At 33.4% G+C, this 25,288-nt stretch overlaps 1 protein-coding gene and 1 pseudogene across 1 annotated transcript; both read right to left on the bottom strand.

The window, feature by feature from the left end:
• Positions 1–9,160: 9,160 nt before the first annotated feature.
• LOC110264403 (uncharacterized) lies at positions 9,161–9,943 on the bottom strand. Its single transcript, XM_021106455.1, has one exon. It carries the CDS (start codon positions 9,941–9,943, stop codon positions 9,161–9,163), a length of 783 nt encoding a protein of 260 aa, XP_020962114.1.
• Positions 9,944–22,291: 12,348 nt separating this feature from the next.
• LOC107644304 (agamous-like MADS-box protein AGL80 pseudogene) lies at positions 22,292–22,954 on the bottom strand (annotated as a pseudogene).
• Between the last annotated feature and the right edge of the window lie 2,334 nt (positions 22,955–25,288).

The raw sequence follows: 25,288 nt of genomic DNA, 5'->3' as shown, positions 1-25,288 counted from the left end.
AATTAGAGGAAAGGACAAATAGGTTCTTGAGCTTTTATTCTGCTGACATTTTTGTCTCTGACCATTGAAAAATACTTTTAAGTTCCTGACCTTCACAAAATTTGGATGGATCAGTCCCTCAATGATTAGGGACGAAAATGTCCACAAGGCAAAAAGTTTAGGATCTATTTATCATTTTCTCTTAGAATTATTTATAGAGTTATTGCATTATGGTTCGTGTTAAATGAGTTTGACTCTTCGCATTTTTGTGTTGTTTAAATACTTAAGTTAAGAGATTTGGATATTTTATAAATTTTGAATTTTCTTTCATTTTTTGTACATGTTGTTTTGATTCTTTTTGTGGTAGAATTTAGGGTTTTTTTTTTTTTTTTTGGACAAATGGATTGAACAGCTCCAATTCTAAGCATTACACTCATGTTTCACACACACAACACACTTACACACACTATCATGGGTATCATGGGTTCTTAAACCAACAATCAGCCTCAGCTGGAATTTGAATCCGGGTGCAGCGTTGTATGAGACGGACAGGTATGCCAACTGTGCTGGGTCTCAGCTGCGAATTTAGGGTTGTTTAGTTAAGGATGCGTTTTTGGTTTTGGTTAGGGTTGTTAAGTTTGTAAGGTTTGGTGTTATTTCTATTTTTTTAAAGTAGATGACTACAGTACATATTGTGATGGTGATCCATCACAAAAAAAAATTCAAAAATAAAAAGATGGAAGGATGAAATATATACGAAGAAAAGTATCAGAGATTGAGATGATTAATTCTGACATATTGAACCGATTTTTCATCCAAGATTTGTTGAAATGTATAATATACTAACGTTTCTTAATTTTACAGGTTTGAACCTAGAAAGAAAGTTAATGAAAATTTGAAGATGTTTAGGATAGATATAGACATTGTCATGATTTATGAGGTTGCTATTACTGATGAGAGGAGGATAGAAATTTATTGTGAATATCCAATAAACATCCCACAATTTTTTTATGATGGTATAGAAAAAAGAGACTATGTCCATAAAACTCCAACTAACGATGTAGTGATTACTTGTGCAAAGAAAATTTGGAAATACAACCTCTCATTTTTTTTTTATAATCGAGGGAGTAAAATATAATTTATTTTATTATTAATTTTATAAGTGAAAAAAAAATAAATATAAAAATAATGAAGGATTAGAAATCACACTTTACACTCTTAATTTTTTTTTACCAATTAAAAATATCTATTTCTAAGAAAATTCCTACTCCTACTGAAATGAAAAAGGTATAAAGGGTATTGTTAGTGAAGGAGTTAGGACCCAAACTAGTGTACAAAAAAATAGGCCCAAGTGAACAAAAACTCCAAGCCCAAGACCAAATCCAAGAAATCACTATTTCAGCCCATAAAAACCATAATATCCAACTCCCAACCTCCAGAAACTCTTTCCCACGTAGAAAAATACTACATTGATTAAACAAACCCAACCCAAAACCAAATTAGTTGAACTATGTTTTCCAATGATGCACCCTAAATTGCTTCACCCAAACAAGTTAAGGAGAGTATATTACAGCCTAATCCCAACAAAGAATCAACACCAAATATCACTCAAGTCTTCAACTGAATTACTTACACAATACATTCCTAAGTTAGTAGTGGAACTAGCAATGCAAGAATCCTTTTGAAGATAGGAACCAACTCAAGAACTCTTTAAGACTGATCCTCAACCAGTGTCTGAACCATCAATCCATACATGGATGATTTCAAAAGGGTTGTGCGAAAATTTAACATTTATCTTGGGAGAAGTGTTTTTTAAATTATAAAATTTTTAAAATTTTAAATTTGGGTAGAAGATAATTTGATTTTGAGAGAAAATTAATAATTAAAAGTTTTAAATTATAAAATTTAAAATTTAGATGAAATTTAAACTAATCAATTCAAAGTTTCAAACTACAATAGTTTGAATCGGATGAAGTTAAAAATAAATAAATTTAAAATGATACAAATACAATGTCATAATCATTTAAATCAAATTGGATTAAGTTGAAAACTAAAATCAAAGCAATAAAACCTAAATCGTAGTAAGTTATTTTGATTTTATCCAATAAATCAAACTAAACCATTAAACACATTTAAAAAAAAAAATACTAGGAGACCATCATTTTTTTTTTAATTTATTGTCATGTTACTCATAAGCTTTATTTATTTGTAAATTTATATTGGTTAAGTTTTCTAATGTAACTTCTATTCTTTCTCAAAATCAAGTAGCTATCGTTCTTAAATTCATATAAATGTACTAATCTCTTAATTACAACTTTATATATAAGTAAAGAATTATGTTTTTCTGAAATAGCTTCTATAATGACCATATAAATTGTATCTATCTATCTTTAATTTTTATTATGTTTATTATTAGAAGCTTCATTTACAAATTACAACCTTCTTTTTTCTTTACAATATTATAGATCAAACCAAATTGTTAAACACATTTTTTTACCCGAATTGGAGTGGTGGATGAGGAGGGTGGCGGTGGTGGAGTTGAGAAGATATGGAATGGTGGGAGGTTCAGACATTGAGGAGGAGGAAGAAAAGGAAGAGGAGTAAAACAACATCATTTAGGCTCAAACAACAAAACGATGTCATTTAATCGTGCCATGTCATCTTTTCGGGACGAAAATGGATGAAGAAATCAACTTGAATTATGCTTTAATGTAACACCCTACTACACAGTGTTTTACGCTTAAGTCGTAGAATAGAGGTAGTGTGGTATTACGGACCTCTAAACAATAAAAATATACATATAATAATGAAAGAAATAATACACAAAGAGCCTTGAAACAAACAGGTAAAAAAAAATCGCAAAATGAAAAGCACAATGCTCAAGGAATATGATTACTTGCGTGCTAAGAAACCTAATAGGAAAAAGATTAAAGTAGACAAAAGAGTAAAGGAAAGCCAAGGAAAGTAGGAAACCGTATAACTAGCCCCTAACTCAGCCTGCGAAGCTAAGGCTGGCCGGACACCAAAGTACCAAAGTAAACTCCTATCTCTCCCTCAACCTCTAAGAGGAGCAGCATACATAAGTTACTTGGAGAGTAAGCTAAATACATATATACATATATACAACAGGAAACCAAAATACACCAAAGGACTACTTCGCTTCCCAGGATCCAGATGCCTAGCGAGGAGCCTCTCGACCTGCATCTGAAAAACAACAATACAATATGGAATGAGAGCCGGAGGTTCTCAGCATGGTAAAAGTGTCACGCGTATAATAAATAAGGTCCTGAGAATGTCATAGGCAATCCTAGAACTCCGTTATTCAGTTATCCAACTCAAGTACTAAACAGAAGCCATAAACAGGGGTAGGTATTCTAAATCTACCTAACTTACTCAAGTTCAATCTTAATCTAACATCCAACCATTTCTTCATCTCCTCCATCCCTCCATCATCCAAAATGCAACATAAACAAGCAACCAAACAAGTTCACACACAAGTAGTGAGCAGATAGTACAAATAGCAAGTAGAACAGATAGCAGGTGATATATATATATATATATATCAATTAGGCAAACCCAGGAAATGCATAGCAATCAAAACAAATAAATGCATATGATGCATGCCTGTCCTATGGCTGATGGGGCCCATCTGTCAACTATCCAGCCAACCCGACAAGTCCGAAAACCTTAGACTGTCCCCCGTAGCACATCCCCAAGAGTCTATGTATAGAGTTCACATTCAATCATCATATAATCACTCAATGGGGGCTATCCATACCCGAGAATTTATACGTGCCCGGTCACCCTTACGACGTAGGGTCAACAGAGTATCGAGATTCAACCTGGAATACGTGGTGGCGAGTCACGGTTTTTACCCAGGGAAACTCGTATCTCATATATCATTATTCATAATCCATAGAAATTATTATCAATACATCATCAAATATCAAGCCTTAGCATTAAACTTCGTCTTCTCGGACCCATGACTATCACTAAGACATCCTCGACACTCTATTTTCTTTTCTGCTTTTAATATAATAAATGAACTCGGAATTGGACAAACTTTATGTCCAGACGTTCATCTCAAAATAAGCTTTTTAACAAACAAAAATCACAATTTTCTAATTTAACTAGCCTCAGAAACAGAGGAGAAATGCTGACTCTGCAGTGCTTAGAAACCAGAAAATAGCAGCAGCATACGATATCTAAAATTCTATATAAAATTCAAATTAAATCCAATAGGCTTAAAAATTAATATGGTTCAACTTAACATATCCAGGTTTCTTTTAAAATTAGTTTCAGGTCAAAAACATTTTTAATGAAGCAGTTATGTAACTTGGAAGTTGAGTAACTTTCTGCAGAATTCTATTTTAAAAGCCAATGAACATGTCCTCTTCCAAGTCCCATAACTCACTCATTAAAACATGGACAGCTCTGAAATTTAAATCATAACTACTATGCATAATTAATTTTTACCTCCAATTGGTTGCACCTGAATATCCATCCATAATCAGAAGTTATAAACTCTCAAAGTTGCTGATCTAAGAAAACATAATCTGGCTTTTATTGTATAACGCACCGTATTTCAAAAATTCATATCTTTAAAACCACAAGTCCAACAATTCTGAAATTTTGCGAAGTTAAAATAATAGGACTAAAGCTTTATTTAAAATTGGTTTCATTTCAAAATTCATTTTAAAACATTCGCAGCAGAGCCAACAAGTTACTGCTATTCTAAAAATTATGCAGTAAAAATCAGATTCCACGACTACAATTTGAAAATTCACCATAAAACATATATTTAACGAAAAGATCCCAAATTCTCCATTTCAGTTCCAAATATTCCGAGGTTTAACTAGGACTTGGTTCCACACAATTCCAATCATCACAGAATTAGTTACAGCATATGCAATACCACCACAACATAACTCTACATCCATATTAACAAACACCAACCATAATCCATCATAAATAAATACAAGAGCATACCATTAATAACTTCCACACCTCATAATTTCAATATATATCCATCAACAAATCTATTTCAACAAAATTACAAGGCTAATCATTAAATACAACAAACAATTCAACTTATCCTATGGTTCCTCTAACCTAAGTTTTCACAACACCGTAAATATTAAACGTGCGAAACTTAAACCATACCTTGGCGATCACTTTGTATCACCCAAGGCATCCTCACAACACAAATCACAGCCCTTCCAAGCTCAATCAAAACAGTCCCAAAACAAGCCTTGACTACCAAAAAGCCTCCAAGTATTCCCAATTCAATTCCAATGCATATATACCCACTTAATCTACACCAAATACATATACATGTTCCAATTTCAATTTTCCCATTATAAATACAAGATTGAACTAGGGTTAGGGTGTTTTTACCATACCCATATGCTCAATAGCTTGATCCCACAAGTTCCGGAAGCTAACTTGAACCTAGAACACAAAAATTGGACAAGATTCACTATAGGTTTTCAATTTCACCAAAGAAAGAGGGGTAGAGATTCTGAACCAAATATGAGGCTTACCAGTGAAATTGTTCGGATAGAAAGGTAAAGCTCGACGCGCTGAGCGCGTGGCCGTGAACGGTGCGACGATCGGAGCCTGGACGGGGGAGTTTTGGTAGTGAGAAGGAAATGTGAGGGTTAGGGAAGCTCCTTCTCTTCCCAATCTGTTTGCAACGATGGTGAAGAATGAAGAAGAAGAAGCTGCTGCTTCTTTTTAATTATGAGTCCGTTTGGACCCACGGGTCCGATTTGGGCCCCGATTCAACCGGTTCGGCTCTTCCGGTCCGATTTTGGGTCATTTTTTCGAAATTGGTATCAAAATTCTCGTTTCGACGAGCTCTATCCTATTTTGATATTTGTTTTGAATTTTTAGCTTTCCTAATGAAAATTCAATTTATTAACTAATTATTTACCGATTTTAGCGGGGTTTACATCCTACCCACCTAATTAGGAATTTTGTCCCCAAAATTCAGAGTGAGTTACCTGAAAAGAGGTGTGGGTAGTCCTTCCGCATCTCTGATTCAAGCTCCCAGGTATGTTCTTCAATACCAGCCCGACTCCAAGCTACTTTCACCAAAGAAACTTCCTTTCCGCGTAGACGCTTGATGCTGGTATCATGAATCCTAACCGGAGTTATTGGAAGCGTCAAATCTTCTCTCACTTGGACTGATTCTGGTTCTAGGACATGACTAGGATCAAAAGTGTATTTGCGAAGCTGCGATACGTGGAACACGTCATGCAGGTTCGAAAGATGTGGTGGTAGCGTGATCCTATACGCCACTGGTCCAATCCTCTTCAGGATTTCAAACGGCCCAATGTAACGGGGATTTAACTTCTTGGTTTTCATGGACCTCCTTATTCCAGTGGTCAGAGTAACCTTCAGGAAGACGTGTTCTCCTTCCTCAAATTCTAAAGGCTTCCGTCTTCGGTCAGCATAGCTCTTCTGACGGCTTTGAGCTTCAAGCATTCGCCTCCGGATTCTCTTTATTTGCTCAGTGGTTTCATATACCATTTCAGGTCCTATCAAACTCTTTTCTCCTGCCTCATACCAACATAATGGAGACTGGCATTTTCTTCCATACAAAGCCTCATATGCAGCCATTCCAATACTCGCATGATAGCTATTGTTGTAAGCAAATTCTACCAAAGGCATATATCGATCCCAGCTCGTCGGTTGATTCAAAACACAAGCTCTTAACATGTTTTCCAAGGTTTGGATTGTTCTTTCTGATTGGCCATCCGTCTGAGGATGATAGGCAGTGCTTAAGCTTAATTGGGTGCCAAAAGCTCGTTGAAAAGCACCCCAGAACTGTGATGTAAAACGAGGATCTCTATCCGATACAATTGTGAAAGGTACGCCATGTAATCTCACAATCTCCTTTATGTATAAGCGCGCCAACTCCTCCATAGTACAACTTATACGAATAGCCAGAAAATGAGCTGACTTGGTCATTTGGTCTATAACCACCCAAATAGCATCACAACCTGTCTGAGTCCTTGGTAAGCCTAATACAAAATCCATAGCAATACTCTCCCATTTCCACTGTGGGATTTCCAAAGGTTGAAGGGTTCCTGCTGGCCTTTGGTGTTCAATCTTGACTTTCTGACAAGTTAGGCATTTGGAAACATGTAACGCCATATCCTTTTTCATTCCTGGCCACCAGAACATCGCCTTTAAGTCTTGGTACATCTTGGTGCTTCTAGGATGAATAGAGAAACCGCTCTTGTGAGCTTCCTCCAATATGCTCTGTCACAAATCCCCGATATCTGGCACAATTATCTGGCCCTTGAACCTCCACAACCCATCTTTATCTTCTGACACTTTACATTGCTTGCCTTTCTCAATCGCCGGCAAAATCTTGTACAATTCTTGGTCATTCTGATGAGCCTTTACTAGTTCAGCCTTGAAGTCACTTGAGATCTGTAACTGGCTTAGGCATAAAGTCCCAAACTCTTCTCTGATTCCCAGTTTTAATCCTTGAAAGGCTCTCAACAAATCTTCCTCCCTTAGCATCATCCAAGCAGCACATAAGGATTTCTTACTCAAAGCATCTGCCACCACATTTGCCTTTCCCGGATGGTAGTTTAGCTCGAAGTCATAATCCTTCAGGAGTTCCATCCACCTCCTCTGATGCATATTCAATTCTTTTTGTTCAAACAGGTACTTCAGACTCTTATGGTCTGAGAAGACTTAAAATTTCACTCCATAGAGATAATGCCTCCAAATCTTCAGGGCGAAGACAATGGATGCAAGTTCCAAATCATGAGTTGGATGGTTTCTTTCATGTGGCCTTAGCTGACGTGAGGCATAAGCTACAACCTTATGATGCTGCATCAACACGCATCTCAAACCTTTCAAGGACGCATCACAATACACCTCGAATGCTTCTCTCGGCTTAGGCAACACTAATACAGGGGCGGTAGTCAATCTCTGTTTTAAGGCAAGGAAACTCTCCTCGCACTCGGGAATCCATACAAAAGGAACATCCTTCCTGGTCAGCTTGGTCAAAGGCAAAGCAAGCTATGAAAATCCTTTGATGAACCTTCGATAATAACATGCCAAGCCTAAGAAACTCCTGATTTCCGTCACTGAAGTTGGCCACTCCCAATTCATCACCGCCTCAACCTTAGCAGGATCCACTGCTATTCCTTGCTTACTCACCACATGACCAAGAAATTTCACCTCAGACTTCTAAAACTCACACTTGGATAGCTTGGCATACAACTTCCTATCCTTTAAAATTTGTAGCATTGTTCGCAAGTGTTCTGCATGTTCATCCTCGGTCTTAGAATAGATAAGAATGTCGTCAATAAACACAACAATAAACTTATCCAGATATGGATAAAAAAATTCTGTTCATGTAATCCATGAATATCGCTGGAGCATTAGTTAGTCCAAAGGACATCACGGTATATTCATAGTGGCCATAGCGCGTTCTAAAGGCAGTTTTAGGAATATCATCATCTCTGACCCTTATCTGGTGGTATCCGGATCGTAGATCAATCTTAGAGAACACACCGGCTCCCTGTAATTGGTCCATCAGGTCATCAATCCTTGGCAACGGGTATTTATTCTTCATTGTAACCTTATTCAGCTGCCTATAGTCAACACATAAGCGCATACTTCCATCTTTCTTCTTCACCAGTAATACCAGCGCACCCCACAGTGATACACTTGGTCGGATAAAATTCTTACCCAACAGATCCTCCAGTTGAGACTTTAATTCGGCCATTTCTAGAGGCGACATCCTGTAAGGAGCACTCGAGATTGGTCCGGCCCCAGGTACTAAATCAATGGAAAACTCAACTTTCCGTTTTGGTGGAAATTCATCAATATCATCAGGGAACACCTCCGGGAACTCACATACAACCGGGATTTGTTCCAAGTTCTGATCATCACCCGAGACACCCGCAGCTAACAACAATATCCCCTTACATTCGGCCCCAGAACAGTTCACCGTCATGGAGTTCAAGTAATAGTTATTTACCACAATCGGCCCTTGAGTGCCTTCAGGCATGAAATACACTGCTTTCGTAGAGCAATCCAGTAAAACGCGATTCTTGGATAACCAGTCCAATCCCAAAATGAGATCGAGACCAGTCATTGGCAAACAAATTAAGTTATGCATGAAATCACGCCCTTGTATTCGAAAAGGAACTTAGGGGCACCCTAACCTAGTCACCATAGCCTCGTGGGTGGCATTATATACCTTTAAATCATATCCCAATACTACTATTTTTAATCCTAACTCATGAGCCTTCTCAAATGCAATAAAAGTATGTGAAGCTCCAGAATCAAACAAATCATTCAAAGTTTTACCCGCCATTTCACAGTTACCTCTGATCAATGCCTCTGACCCCTCAGCGCCTATTGAAGAAGTAGTGTATACTCTTCCTGATTGCTGCACTCTGCCTGTCTCATACCTCTTCTTCTCTGGGCAACTACTAGCCAAGTGTCCTGGTTGCCCACAGGAGTAATAGACTCCAGTCCCAAACTTGCATGGCCCAAAATGATACTTTCCACATCTATGGCAACTCATATCTTGCTGTGGCTGCTTCCCCTGTCTCCTTCCCTGATTAGCACTGGTATTAGGTCTCCTAGAGTTGCCTTGCCCCTGATTGTTCTGAGGGACATAGCCACCACGCTTGAACTGTCTACCTCTGGGTGCAAAGTTTCTCCCTGTGGTCTTTTGGAATGGCATCCTCAGACTCCCTTTTTCTGCTGCAGCCCTTCTGACACAATCCTCTGCCACCCTGCTCCTATTCACCAGATCAGAAAACACCCGAATCTGCATAGGCACCACAAAGCTCTGAATGTCACTCATAAGGCCTCCTTCATACTTTATACACTTCCATTCAACAAAGACCTCAGGAGCTCCCTGACAGATGCGTGAGAAATGGCACAATTCCTCAAATTTACTGGTGTACTCAGTAATAGTCATCTGGCCCTGTTTAAGTTGAAGCAGTTTGAGTTCTCTAGCATTTCTAACTGAAGTGGGAAAATATTTCTTGTAGAATTCCTCTCAGAACAACTCCCAAGATATCACAACTCCGTCAGGCTGTAGAATGTGCCTCATGCCCCGCCACCAGTGCTGAGCTTCACCATGCAACTGGTAGGTCCCAAACTCAATCCATTGTTCATCAGAAACCTGCTGAGCCTGTAATGCCTGCTCAATAGCCTGTATCCAGTTATCGGCATCAGTAGGATTCGTGGTCCCTCTGAAAGTTGGAGGGTGAACCTTCAGGAAGGAATGCAGTGACATTGGACCATTCTCATCATTATTGCCATTATTTCCATTATTAATTTGATTTCCTAAGGCTTCAGTTGTCGCTTGCATTGCTGTTGCCATATTGCCTAAGGCAGCCATGAAGTCTATAGGGTTAGGAGTATTTCCTGATGCTTCAGGCATAACATTGTCTATTCAGTCTCTACCTCCCCCGCGTCCGCGTTCGCAAGTAGACATCTGGTCCCTATACACACCAAACAAGTGATATCAAGTTGATCAGTCTCAATATCTCAAGTTCAGTGCTTTCAGTCCCAAATGTATGCTCATGAACGTTTATGCCACATATATCAATTAGATATCCTAATAGCACATAAACACATACACAGAGAATGCACAAAAGCACCATCAGTCCGTCCTCAGGCTCTATAGGAACGAACTGCTCTGATACCATAATATAACACCCTACTACACAGTGTTTTACGCTTAACTCGTAGAACAGAGGTAGTGTGGTATTACGGACCTCTAAACAGTAAAAATATACATATAATAATGAAAGAAATAATACACTACAAGCCTTGAAACAAACGGGTAAACAAAAATCGCAAAATGAAAAGCACAACGCTCAAGGAATAGGATTACTTGCGTGCTAAGAAACCTAATAGGAAAAAGACTAAAGTAAGCAAAAGAGTAAAGGAAAGCCAAGGAAACAGTATAACTAGCCCCTGAATCAACTTGCGAAGCTAAGGCTGGCCGGAGGATATATATATATATATGAACATACATAAGTATTCCCAAAATACACCAAAGTACCAAAGTAAACTCCTATCTCTCCCTCAACCTCTAAGAGGAGCAGCATACATAAGTTACATGGAGAGTAAGCTAAATACATATATACATATATACAACAATACAATATGGAATGAGAACCGAAGTTTCTCAGCATGGTAAAAGTGCCACATGTATAATAAATAAGGTCCTGAGAATGCCATAGCAATCCTAGAACTCCGTTATTCAGTTATCCAACTCAAGTACTAAACAGAAGCCATAAACAGGGGTAGGTATTCTAAATCTACCTAACTTGCTCAAGTTCAATCCTAATCTAACATCCAACCATTTCTTCATCTCCTCCATCCCTCCATCATCCAAAATGCAACATAAACAAGCAACCAAACAAGTTCACGCACAAGTAGTGAGTAGATAGTATAAATAGCAAGTAGAACAGATAGCAGGTGAGATATATATCAATTAGGCAAACCCAGGAAATGCATAGCAATCAAAACAAACAAATGCATATGATGCATGCCTGTCCTATGGCCGATGGGGCCCATCTGTCGGTTATCCAGCCAACTCGACAAGTCCAAAAACCTTAGACTGTCCCCCGTCGCGCATCCCCAAGAGTCTATGCATAGAGTTCACATTCAATAATCATATAATCACTCAATGGGGGCTATCCATACCCGAAAATTTATATGTGAACGGTCACCCTTACGACGTAGGGTCAACAGAGTATCGAGATTCAACCTGGAACACGTGATGGTGAGTCACAGTTTTTACCCAGGGAAACTCGTATCTCAGATATCATTATTCATAAGCCATAGCAATTATTATCGATACATCATCAAATATCAAGCCTTAGCGTTAAACTTTGTCTTCTCGGACCCATGACTATCACTAAGACATCCTTGACACTCTATTTTCTTTTCTGTTTTTAATATAACAAATGAACTCGGAATTGGACAAACTTTATGTCCAGACGTTCATCTCGAAATAAGCTTTCTAAAAATCAAAAATCACAATTTTCTGATTTAACTAGCCTTAGAAACAGAGGAGAAATACTGACTACTCTGCAGTGCTTAGAAACCAGAAAACAGCAGCAGCATACGATATCTAAAATTCCATATAAAATTCAAATTAAATCCAATAGCCTTAAAAATTAATATGGTTGAACTTAACATATCCAGGTTTCTTTTAAAATTTGTTTCAGGTCAAAACCATTTTTAATGAAGGAGTTATGTAACTTGGAATTTGAGTAACTTTTTGCAGAATTCTGTTTTAAAAGCCAATGAACATGTCCTCTTCCAAGTCCCATAACTCACTCATTAAAACATGGACAACCCTGAAATTTAAATCACAACTGCTAAGCATAATTAATTTTCACCTCCAATTAGTTGCATCTGAATATCCATCCATAATCAGAAGTTATAAACTCTCAAAGTTGCTGATCTAAGAAAACAGAATCTGGCTTTTATTGTATAACGCATCATATTTCAAAAATTCATATCTTTAAAACCACAAGTCCAATCATTCTCAAATTTTACGACGTTAAAATAATAGAACTAAAGCTTTATTTAAAATTGGTTTCATTTCAAAATTCATTTTGAAACATTCGCAGCAAAGCCAACAAGTTACTGCTATTCTAAAAATTATGCAATAAAAATCAAATTCCATGACTACAATTTGAAAATTCACCATAAAACATATATTTAACGAAAAGATCCCAAATTCTCCAGTTCAGTTCCAAATATTTCGAGGTTTAACCAGGACTTAGTTCCACGTAATTTCGATCATCACAGAATTAGTTACAGCATATGCAATACCACCACAACACAACTCTACATCTTTATTAACAAACACCAACCATAATCCATCATAAATAAATACAAGAGCATACCATTAATAACTTTCACACCTCATAATTCCAATATAGAGTAAAGTATCGTTTTTGTCTCCAACGTTTGGGGTAAATCCTATTTGTGTCCCTAACGTTTAAATCGTCCTATTTGTATCCCTAACGTTTGTAAAAGTGATTCAATGTTATCCTGCCGTCAATTATACATCATGAGCGCTTTAGTTTGAGTTTTAAAATTTTTTTCTTGAAGTTAGAATACAAATGTTTCTGATAGAATCGATTATCTACTCCGAAAAGTAGCTCATCAAATGTTAAAACTGATTCCTACAACATTTACATAATTCACTTTTCTAGGGATATAATTGAATCTAAACACAAATAGTGGGTATAATATTAAAATCGAACACATCCAAGTGAGACCTAATTGAGAATGAATACATCCAAGTGAGAATAATTGAAAAATATAATCTGATTTATTAGTATAATTGATAGTAGGATAACATTGAATCACTTTTATAAACGTTAAGGATACAAATAGGACGATTTAAACGTTAGGGATACAAATAGGACTTACCCCAAACGTTGGGGATAAAAACGATACTTTACTCTTCCAATATATATCCACCAACAAATCTATTCCAACAACATTACAAGGCTAATCATTAAATACAACAAACAATTCAACTTATCCTATGGTTCCTCTAACCTAAGTTTTCACAACACCGTAAATATTAAACGTGCGAAACTTAAACCATACCTTGGCGATCACTTTGTATCACCCAAGGCAGCCTCACAACACAAATCATAGCCCCTCCAAGCTCAATCAAAACAGCCCCAAAACAAGCCTTGACCACCAAAAAGTCTCCAAGTATTCCCAATTCAATTCCAATGCATATATACCCACTTAATCTACACCTAATATATATACATGTTCCAATTTCAATTTTCCCATTATAAATATAAGATTGAGCTAGGGTTAGGGTGTTCTTACCATACCCATATGCTCAATAGCTTGAGCCCACAAGTTTCGGAAGCTAACTTGAACCTAGAACACAAAAATTGGACAAGATTCACTATAGGTTTTCAATTTCACCAAAGAAAGAGGGGTAGAGATTATGAACCAAATATGAGGCTTACCAATAAAATTGTTCATATAGAAAGGTAAAGCTCGACGCGCTGAGCGCGTGGCCGCGAACGGTGCGACAATCGGAGCCCGGACGGGGGAGTTATGGTAGTGAGAAGGAAAGGTGAGGGTTAGGGAAGCTCCTTCTCTTCCCAATCTATTTGCAACGATGGTGAAGAATGAAAAAGAAGAAGCTGCTGCTTCTTTTTAATTATGGGTCCGGTTGGACCTACGGGCCCAGTTTGGGCCCCGGTTCAACCGGTTCGGTTTTTTCAGTCCGATTTTGGGCCAATTTTTCGAAATTGGTATCAAAATTCTCGTTTCGAGAGCTCTATCCTATTTTGATATTAGTTTTGTATTTTTAGCTTTCCTAATGAAAATTCAATTTATTAACTAATTATTTACCGATTTTAGCGGGGTTTACACTTAAAATTTCAGGGTACCATTTGGATCAATTAAAAATTAGAGAACTAAATTGAGTCGAAGTCAAATTTTAGGTGTAATTTTGAGTATTAACTCGTAAGACACTTCTCTCCTATACTGAATGCTTCCTTATTCACTCTAATTCTACGCCTCCCTCAGTTCACGTTAAAATCCAGAGAAAGCCTATCGCAGTAGCATTAGACACAATAGAAAAAAGACTGAAGCAGATTTTTGTTTATTCCATCGAGCTAAAGCAAGAGAGAAAAACTAACAGTAAAGTCCGGAGTTGGATTCGAAGCTACGAGTGACCAAATTACGACGTCAATTACATCAAACCTTTTGAAGCACCAGTAGAGGTAAATTTTAGAGAAACTCCAACAGATGATTTTTCAAACATTCCATTTTCACTTTTTCTGTTAAAACGGGGACCAACTGTTGGAAGAGAGAGATGGACCGTCTCCACAATCCACACGCATTTCGAGAGAAAAAAATTTTTCTTTAAAAAAATTTTGAATGTCCAATAATAACTTGTCACATGACAAGTTATTTTAAAAATAAATAATTATTAAATCATAATTAATATAAATAATTATATTAAATTAATATTGAACATTGTTTATATTATTATATTAAATTATAATTAATTAAAGATTTAATTATTTTGTTGGTCCCTATAGTTTTATTAAATTTTTAATTAGGTTTTTATACTTTTTTTTTCTTTTCAATTGAGTCCTCGCACTACTTTTAATTTTGTAATTAGGTCCTTTTCATACGAAAAACATTAAAATTCACAAAATTTTCTCCCAAAATACATGCGATCAAAGATCTAGTTAGGTTTTTAATTATGAATGCCTTTAATTTGCGAAGAAATATTCAGTTGATTCTAACATTTTTTACACTAAAAAAGAATATAATTATAAAATTAAAAGTAGTGTAAGGATCTAATTGAAAGTAAAAAAGTACAGGAACCTATTTAAAAATTTGGTGAAACTATAGAAACCAATAGAATAATTAAACCTTAATTAAATTTATTTACATAAAATTAAATTTAATTTTTACACATTACAAAATAATTTTTGGTTAAGTTGTTTATTTTTATTTATAAAATTTAAAATACTAACCAAATTTAAGTTATCTATTTTGACCATTGCATCTTTTATATATATATATGACCGTTGTATGTATATTATATATAACATATATATTAATAAAAATATATGACCGTTATCGTTATTATTAATAAATTAATATTTTATGATTCTATACATACTACTTATATACATTTTTATTCTCATAATTTTTTTTACTTTTTTTTATTTTTTTTCAAATTTACAAAATTAAAGTTCTACTGATGTTATTTTTTGTTCAAAAAAATGGATTCAAACCAATTCAACTTTTTTCAATACTTGCAAAACTTTTCTCAAATTTTAAATACCCAACAATTTAAAATTTTAAACTTTCAATTTCCAAATCAAAACTTCACATACACTACCAAATACATTTCAAAGTCCAAATCCACAAAATCTTCATAATTTCAATTTTAAAACTCATTATAATAATCAGTTTCCGATTTTTTAACCACATCATCAAAATTCACAAACACCACATTTTTTATTTTTAACCATATTTAATCTCTCTATCGAAAATTTACTCCAACATCTTTCCAACTCAAGTCACTGCATCAAGACATCACTCATTTGGTGTTGGTAGCTTTTGTAACCCACTCCTTCAAACTCCAATACAATTTAGTCAAAATTCATAATATTTAGATTTTACCAACCCTCGTGAATTAGATGCTATCGACTTCAATGATGATGACATTGAAAATAATAGGCAAGATAGTATTTAATACTGGCAATAGAAAGAGGATGAGATGTTGATCAGTGCATGGTTGAATGTTTCAACTGACTCTATAGTTGGTACCGACCAAAAGGGCAAAATATTTTGAAATTAAATTCACAGTTATTGTGTAGAATTTAGCGCCGACGTGAAAGGGGATAGTTGCATATAAGAAATGATGATATAAAATCAACAAGGCAGTTGCACAATTTGTTGGTTGCTACAATCAAACTAGTCAAAACATAAAGGGTGCTTCGAACGTTGATGATATAAAGGAGTTGACCTATAAACTTTATTCCACAAATTATAGATAAAAATTCACTTTTAAGAGGCATTCAAATATGATTCGTTTGGAACAAAAATAGAGAAATCAACTACCTACACAAAGTGGAGGCTCAAAGAAAAACAAAGTCAATACAAGTGAAGCATACTCATCATCATCAAATTCAAAAACATCGTTAACTGAGAAAATCAGTGTAGCCTCTCCCGTTCGCCCAGAAAGATCAAAGAAGAGCAAGAGAAAAGGTAAGGAAAAAGCACAAATGGCAAAAGATCATAACTTTCCTGGCATGTTAGGTAGCATTGACTGCATGTATTGACAATGAAAAATTGTCTAAAGACGTGGAAAGGTATGTACATGAGTGGTTATCGTGGGGTTGCACCCATAGTACTTGAGTTTGTAGCATATTCAGACTTTTGGATATGGCATGCATTCTTTGGAGTTTCTGATTCAAATAACGATATCAACGTGTTAGATCGTTCACCGGTGTTCGATGATATTCTAAATGACCGTGCTCTGGAGGTAAATTATACCATCAATGGTAATAATTATATTATAAGATACTATTTAACAGATGGTATTTTTGTCCTGAATGGGCTACATTTATCAAAGAAAAGACGTGGAGCGAGCATTCACAGTGTTGCAAGCACGCTTTCTAATTATACGTGATTCAGCACGCTCTTGGAAAGAGAAGAAGCTTGCAAACATAATGAGAGCTTGTATTATATTGCATAATATGATTGTTGAGGATGAAAGAGACACTTATGCAGAAAATTTTGCTCAAAACCTAGAGTGTGACGATATCGAAAATAGCTTATCACACCCTCAATTGGGAGTGGAAGATTTTACATTGTACCATCAAGTTTTCCAAAAAAAAAAAAAAATACCCAACTTCGGAATAGGCAACAACATCGACAATTGAAAGAGAACTTGATTGAACACATATAGCAATTTCACAATATTTGTCGTCAACTATAGAGCTTAACTATTTTTTTTATATTAAGTAATTTTACAAATTAGTTTAATCTTGAATTATGTTTTGTGTATTATTGTAATTTATGAAGTTATTAATTTTTTTTAATATTAATAATTTTTTTAATAGTGAATTATTTTTTGAATTTATAAATTTTAATAATATTATTATAAAAAAAATAGTAACTATATTAATTTAATTACTTTAATTAATTAAGTAGGACCACAATAGGAATTAAACTTAGTTCTTCCTGACGGATAAAAGAGACAACTTAAATTTTTATTTACTATTTATCACGCAAAAGCTTATATGAAATTATTTTTTATGACAAGTGGGTCATAAATAAAGATTGAGATAAGTTTCTTATTAGAGATGGTCTTAGGCCTACAATGATCCTTCTGAGTAAAATGCGATGTGTTTGAATTTTGATAGCTTTTACGTGAGAAAGAGGCTGTCTAAGCCTAAGTATTCTTCAATGACCAATAGAGTACAAATATCATGAGAAAAAGAGGAAAATAATTCGATCCGTCCCATAAGGGAGAGTGTAATAGAGAGCCTGAGATTCAAGCGAACAATCAGTCGAGGAGCTTAGAGCTTTTACTTGATATTCTATTAGAAAGCGCATTCACTCTAACCGCGTATTAGGGGTGTACATGGGTCGGTGAAATTGGGTTCGTCTTGACCCGAACCTAATCCTAAATAATGATCGGGTCTACTTTTGAGATTCTTACTCGGTTTTGAATTCGGTGAAATTATATTATTTTCGAGTCACACTAAAATCGGGTCTAAATAGGTGAAGTTCAGACCTTGATAAACTTTATGTCAAAAAATTATGATGAATTTATTTATAAAGAAGAAAAAAAACTTACTTGTTGTCGAAAAGTTGATATCTATATTTGAACTTGAATTTGTCTATAAATTCTAATTCCATGCTTCTTTGATTTATTTTCTAATTCAACTAAGTGTGATTAAAAATAAAATAATAAGCTTATAATTAATATAACACAATATTAGAATTAATTTAAAACATATGTACCTTTTTTAGTTTTTTTACGGTGCATATAGAATCGGATGAGACAGATTCGCTTTGATCCAGACCCGACTCTAAATAATAATCGGAACTATTTTTAAGATCCTTACACAACCCTAAACCTAATAAAATCATACTAAATTAGTCCCTAAAATATAATAAATTACCATTTGTACCTATGAAAGATACAGACATGTATCCATATAAGAATAAAATGACAATTAAAACCACAGAAGATGGCTTATCTGTGTCAAAAGTACCCTAACAGACCAATTGCGTAACCAACGTCCGAGTACTTTTGGCACACGATGGCCATCTTCCATGGTTACAATTGTCGTTTTATTCTTATATGGGTACATTTGTCAGCAATTATATCTTTCATGGGTACAAATCTCTAATAATTTATTCCCCTAAAATATTTGAATTCGGACTGAGTCGGAAAATGTACACCTCTACCGCGTATCTTTTGCATTATGGGTCAACGAACAAATGAGAATCGAGGCTCTAAGTCATTAAATGTAGGCGCTTTTCAAAAAATAGTATTATACTAGAATAAATTCTGTTTAGGTAATATTTTAAAAAAATTAATTATTAAATTAAAAGTTTATATTTTATAGATTATTTAAAAAATGTATATTTGGAATTATTTGTTATATTTTTATATAATTGAAAATTAATATAATATATTTGTTCAAAGAGTAAAGTATCGTTTTTGTCCCTAACATTTGGGGTAAGTCTTATTTGTGTCCCTAACGTTTAAATCGTTCTATTTGTATCCTTAACTTTTATAAAAGTGATTCAATGTTATCCTACTATCAATTATACTAACAAATCAGATTATATTTTTCAATTATTCTCACTTAGATGTATTCATTCTCAATTAGATCTCACCTGGATGTGTTCGATTTTAATATTATACCCACTATTTGTGTTTAGATTCAATTATGTCCCTAGAAAAGTGAATTATATAAATATTATAGGAATTAGTTTCAACATTTGATTAGCTATTTTTCGGAGTAGATCATCGATTCTATCTTAGACATTTGTATTCTAATTTCAAGAAGAGATTTTTAAAACTCAAACTAAAGCGCTCATGATGTGTAATTGACGGCAGGATAACATTGAATCACTTTTACAAACGTTAGGGATACAAATAGGACGATTTAAACGTTAAGGATACAAATAGGATTTACCCCAAACGTTAGGGACAAAAACGATACTTTACTCTTTTTCAAAATATACACAAACGAAAGTGGCAATTACTCCGGTACCCTTCGAAAATTAGATGGCAACTTAAATGTTCTTATACATGCATTATCGCATAATAATCTTAATTATACATATATTTAATACATGAAATAAATTTAAATATATTATATTATGTTTGATTTAAACTCTAAATAATTAATTTATTATATTATTTTCATGTTCATAGGACTATAAACTATAAAATTTGAAAAATAATTACGTAGTTCTATAATATAAGGAAAAATATAGGTAGACAATTAAAATATTTCATAGTGTGAATAATGGATATATCGAATGTTCAATTCATTAGGTGTGCGGATGGTTATCCTAATATTAAAATTTAGATGAATAATTTAGGAGTGTAGTGTGTTTTTACTTTATTAAGCTAATTTTAGAACTCATTATTTACATTGTTCACAAAAATTATTATCTACCTAACAAACTCCTATATTTAATGTAATTTTCAAAAGTTTTTCTTTTTGTCTAATTTCTAAATTTGTGCTGGATTAATTAGATTATACCATTTTCCTTTTGTCCGGAAAAAAATGAAGAGAGAGAAAATTTTGAAGTGAAATCCACAGAAAATTTTTTCTGCTTTTCACAACCAAAAAAACCACTTTGCTAGCATTAAAGACAATGCTACTTTTTAAGTAAACCACTTTGCTATATATGTTTTATTTTCATTTTTTTTATTTTTTTTCTTATTTTCTCCACAACCAAATAAAGAAAGAAAAACATACCTTTTTATTTTTTTTATTTTCTCATTTTCTCCAAATAAAGCAAAAATGTACTAAAAGCGTGTAAAACAAATTTATTATGCCAACAAAAACAACCCTTCACCCTTGTAGCCTATGAGAACATATATAACAATAAGTGAGAGCAACCTAATAATCATCAGAAATATATGCAGACATAGTTAGAAATGAATTTTATAATGTCAATAATTTTGTTATTTCTTGTAGGTTTATAATGTTTGAATTTAAAACATTTAAAACATATATAAGTGCTACATTACATTTTGTACTCTCATTTCTTGCTCGAATTATAACAAACTATCTAAAAAAACTAATAAATCTTTGTTCTCGTCTTTTCTACTAAGATATATTATAAAGTCGGTTGATTAGGATAAAATTTTATCCTTTTAAGAGCCGTAATTATTCATTTTATAAGTTATACTTTACACAAATCTATGCATACAATTATTGATCAAGCTAAGAAATAAATGATAAAGTAATGTAACATGATCAATATAATTTATCATTTTCGGTTCGACGTTTAACCAAAAATATTATTTTTATACGTAATATCCAAAAAATATGGTATTAGCTAAACCTTAAACTCTAAACTCTAAACCCTAGATCATGTGTATAAAAATAAGGTTTAGATTCAAAGTATTGGCTAACATTAATACAAAAATATTATACCTAATATTTCTCTATATGATATGAGAACAAGTTTTTATTTGTTAAAAAATTCTATTTATTATTAATTATTTATTACAAACGGGTATATATTAGAATAAAAATAATCCGTAAATATAAAAAATCGATCACCAATCCAACTATCATGTATATATTTATTATTTTTCTACTTTAGTTTAACAAAATTAATTAATTATCAGAATAATTAAACTTAACATAATATAATAATCAAACATTTTATGAAAATATAATTAACTTTTTTTTTATAAATACCAAATATATATATGAAAAATGAGTTATGCTACGTGCACATCAAAATCAGCCACCAGTATAAAATACATGTTGAAATACAAAATACATATTGAAAATAAATTAAACCACATATATATTTATACATAAATACATTGGTGGCTAATTTTAATGACTGATTTTGATGTACAAATAACATTTTTGATAAAAAAATACTAGGAGATCAGCACTTTTAGGAGAAAAAAATGGTTAATATTAGTTTAAATTAAATGTAAAAAAAAATATTGACTACCTAAGTAGGCATGTAAAGAAATAACATTTTTTTTTCGGTTTCCTACGGTATTTCTTTAATCCGGTAGGCAAAAAATTAATCCGTTGCAGATCGGAGTTTTATTTAAAAGTTTGTCGCTGACTAATAGATTGTTGTATATACAACATGAGATTTGAATCTCCGATCCGATACTTGTTTAAGCGGACTAATGAGTTAACCATTAGACCAATCCAACTTGATTAGAATACTTTTTTATATACTTAAGCACTCATGTACAAATAAAAAGATCCAAGAACACTAATAAAACTTCATCAAATACCTCACAAATGATAATTCTTCTTACCACCAATACATTTCATAAGAAAAAAAAGTACATTTGGGTTGTGCAAAAGAAAAAAAAAAACATGCATAAATTCAAAACTATTATACTATGATGGGGTAAGAAAGGGACATCTAATAATAATAATAATAATAATAATAATAATAATAATGACAAACATAACATTAAAATCAACCAACATGGGACAAACTCAACATTGCACACCCAATAAGCATGGTTGGTTGGTTTGTTTGTTTTTCAAGGATCGAATGGGGCTGGGCGATAATCATTTTGGAAAATGTTAGCACCATCCACAAATGGATCATTTTGGAAATTATTAGCACCATCCACAAATGGAAACACACCACCATTGATGATATTGTCCACTTGAGCTTGCTCTCCGTTGATGGTTGCTACTCCATTATTATTGCTACTAGTCCCTTCTTGCCCTTGAAGCTTGCTAATTTGCTTGTCAATCTCCTTGATATTTTGATCAATGATCCATGCAAGATCATTGAGATCAATCATGGTGGCATTGTCAAGGGATTGGCAGCCAGCTAAGGATTGAAACATGAGATTGTTCATTTCTTTCTTTCTGTTCTCATTTTTTAGTTTCTTTAGTTGATCTTGGCCTTTTTGGATCCTTTGTCTCAAGAAACTCTCTTGAGACATCATTTTCTTACTTTGTTCTAATTCAGGCATCTCCTTAAATCTAGAGACCACTCGATTCACCTCTGATGGCGACGGCCATACCTCTGGCCGTGGCTCATCAGGGGTATAGATTATAGCACAAGCATCAACCCCGCAAAGAGTGCTAATTTCATCAACCTTTTTTGTTAGACCACTTTTTCTTTTCCTTAGTGTTGCCTTCCTCTTTGAGTCATTTGTTATGTATTTGAGCTCCACTTTCTTTCTAGCCATATAGATGATATGGTAATCAGAAAGATAGAAAATCAAGAATGAAAAGTTATTGATTTTATTGACTCAATTTCTACTATTGCTCTATTTATGTTGTTTATATAGGATAAATTTTAGATATGCATACAAGTTGAATATCTTAGGTAGGATGTATGTGCATTATCACCATTGTACAAAAATTCCTGATTTAATTAGAGGGAATTTAAAATAGATTTTTATTAAATGCATTGCCATATGTGGACGATAAGAGAAATCTAAATCTTTTAATGTTTTGTAACAAATAAAATAAACGGAAATATTTGGTAATAAAAAAATATTAATAAAAAATAGCTAAAATTTGTCTTGTTTAGTATTTATTAATTGTTAACAATTAATGTATGCTAAATTAAATAAGATAATTTCTGACTTTTTTTTTATCTCCCTACCATTATTGTAAAATAAACTTGGGTAAAATACTGTTTTGGTCCCTAACGTTTAGAGTGAATTCTATTTTGGTTTCTAACGTTTTAATCGTCCTCTTTTATCCCAAAATGTTTAAAATGACATTAATGTTATCCCACCGTCAAATCCCTCACTGACAACTAACAAAATTAATATACTACTAATAATGTTTTTGTTAAAGTTATGTTTGCTCAACCCTCTTCTTCTACTACCTTCACCCTCTAAAAAAGCTCAAATCCCATTTTTCTATTCCTTTTCTTCCTCTCCCTTTTACACTATTAATTCTTCAAGAGGGGTATGAAGAGGAAGAAAAAGGGAGTAGGAGAATGGAGTTTGTACTTGTTGATAGGGTGAAGGTGAAAAAGGGGTTGGGTAAACGTAGCTTTAATAAAAACATTATTAATAGTACATCAATTTCGCTAAGTGTTAGTGAAGGATTTGATGGTAGGATAACATTGATGTCATTAAACATTTTGTGATAGAAATAAAGACAATTAAAAAATTAGGATCCAAAATAGGATTCACTCTAAATATTGGGAATTAAAACAATACTTTACCTAATAAACTTTTAAAGCTTTACAATACAAGTCAATAAGGTGTATTGGTGTAGACTTTTAGTTAGAAACAACTAATGTTTATCAAAATTAAAAAATCTAATACATTCTTATATATTAATAAATATCCAAACTTACTCTTATGTTTATAAGAGTGGTATACCTTTTAAATTTTAAAAATTATTTTTTTAATTTATAATTATTTTAGACTTATTAAAAGTTATTTTTAATTTAATGTATTAAACATAAATACAATAGCTTTTAGAAAATCATCTTTCAAAAGCCAAATTTAATACGCTACTGTAAAAAAACACCAAATAAACAAATTTATAAAGAATATAGGAAAAAATAAATATTTTATAAGACCAAGAACTTATTTAAACCAAATATTTAATAGTTTGTGATACTGAAATAGGCTTTCGATAAATCATATAAAATGGTAACTACTGGTTTTTTTCATACTACTCTTTCGATACAAAATTAAATGGTTTTTGAGAAAAAATTAATGTCGAACTCGAAGTGCCATGCTATTATTACTTAATATTTATTTGGCGAAGACATAGTCTTTTTTTTAAGGACTTGTTGGCGCTAAGCGTGAGAGAATGCTACATGTTTGGTAATTTCTCCACCTTCCAAAAGAAAAGATCCCATTTTATTGAAGTAGCTAATCTCATGTATACCGTTTGTATAGCGAGTCGTACAAATTGCATAGTATCATAAATTGCTATTCCGAGTATTATTCATCGCTTGGAAAATTTATAAACAGGTACAAATCTTTCTCGTCCTTCATACTAAGATATATTATAAGGCCAACAAGTTGATTCAATATTTCACTATCAACCTCTTAGCCTAAAAAAAGAGTCGTTCTCTATAAAGTGGTTGATAATAAAGGATTACCATATGTTCATAACACGTAACAGAAGAAAAGAAAGTAATCCTAAAGATCTATTTTGTACTTGAACTTTATTCAAATAATATATAGATCAGATCTAAATACCTTAGGATGTTTTAGTAAAAACTTTGTTCTTCGTTGTACGAAGACTCTATGCGCATCCACACCGAGACCAACCTTGGCTGTTAACTCATTGACCAACGGATATCTGATCTAAATTGAGAAATCTCTTTGCAACTCTTTACACACCATAAAATTCTTTTCCAAGAATTAGACTCACATACATTTACGAAGGAATAAAACTCTTGTGTTGGTTTTCGTCTCTTTCCTCCACTCTTGGCATACATATACATATATACATACATACATACATACATATATATATATATATATATATATATATATATATATATATATGAGAGATTTGTTACTGATTTTATATTTGAATCT

Source organism: Arachis ipaensis, chromosome B1 (genome assembly GCF_059453495.1).
Source record: "Arachis ipaensis isolate K30076 ecotype BB chromosome B1, ASM5945349v1, whole genome shotgun sequence".
Classification (NCBI taxonomy): Eukaryota; Viridiplantae; Streptophyta; class Magnoliopsida; order Fabales; family Fabaceae; genus Arachis; species Arachis ipaensis.
The sequence above is the reverse complement of the archived record's forward strand: the minus strand, read 5'-3'. Positions and strand labels throughout refer to the sequence as shown.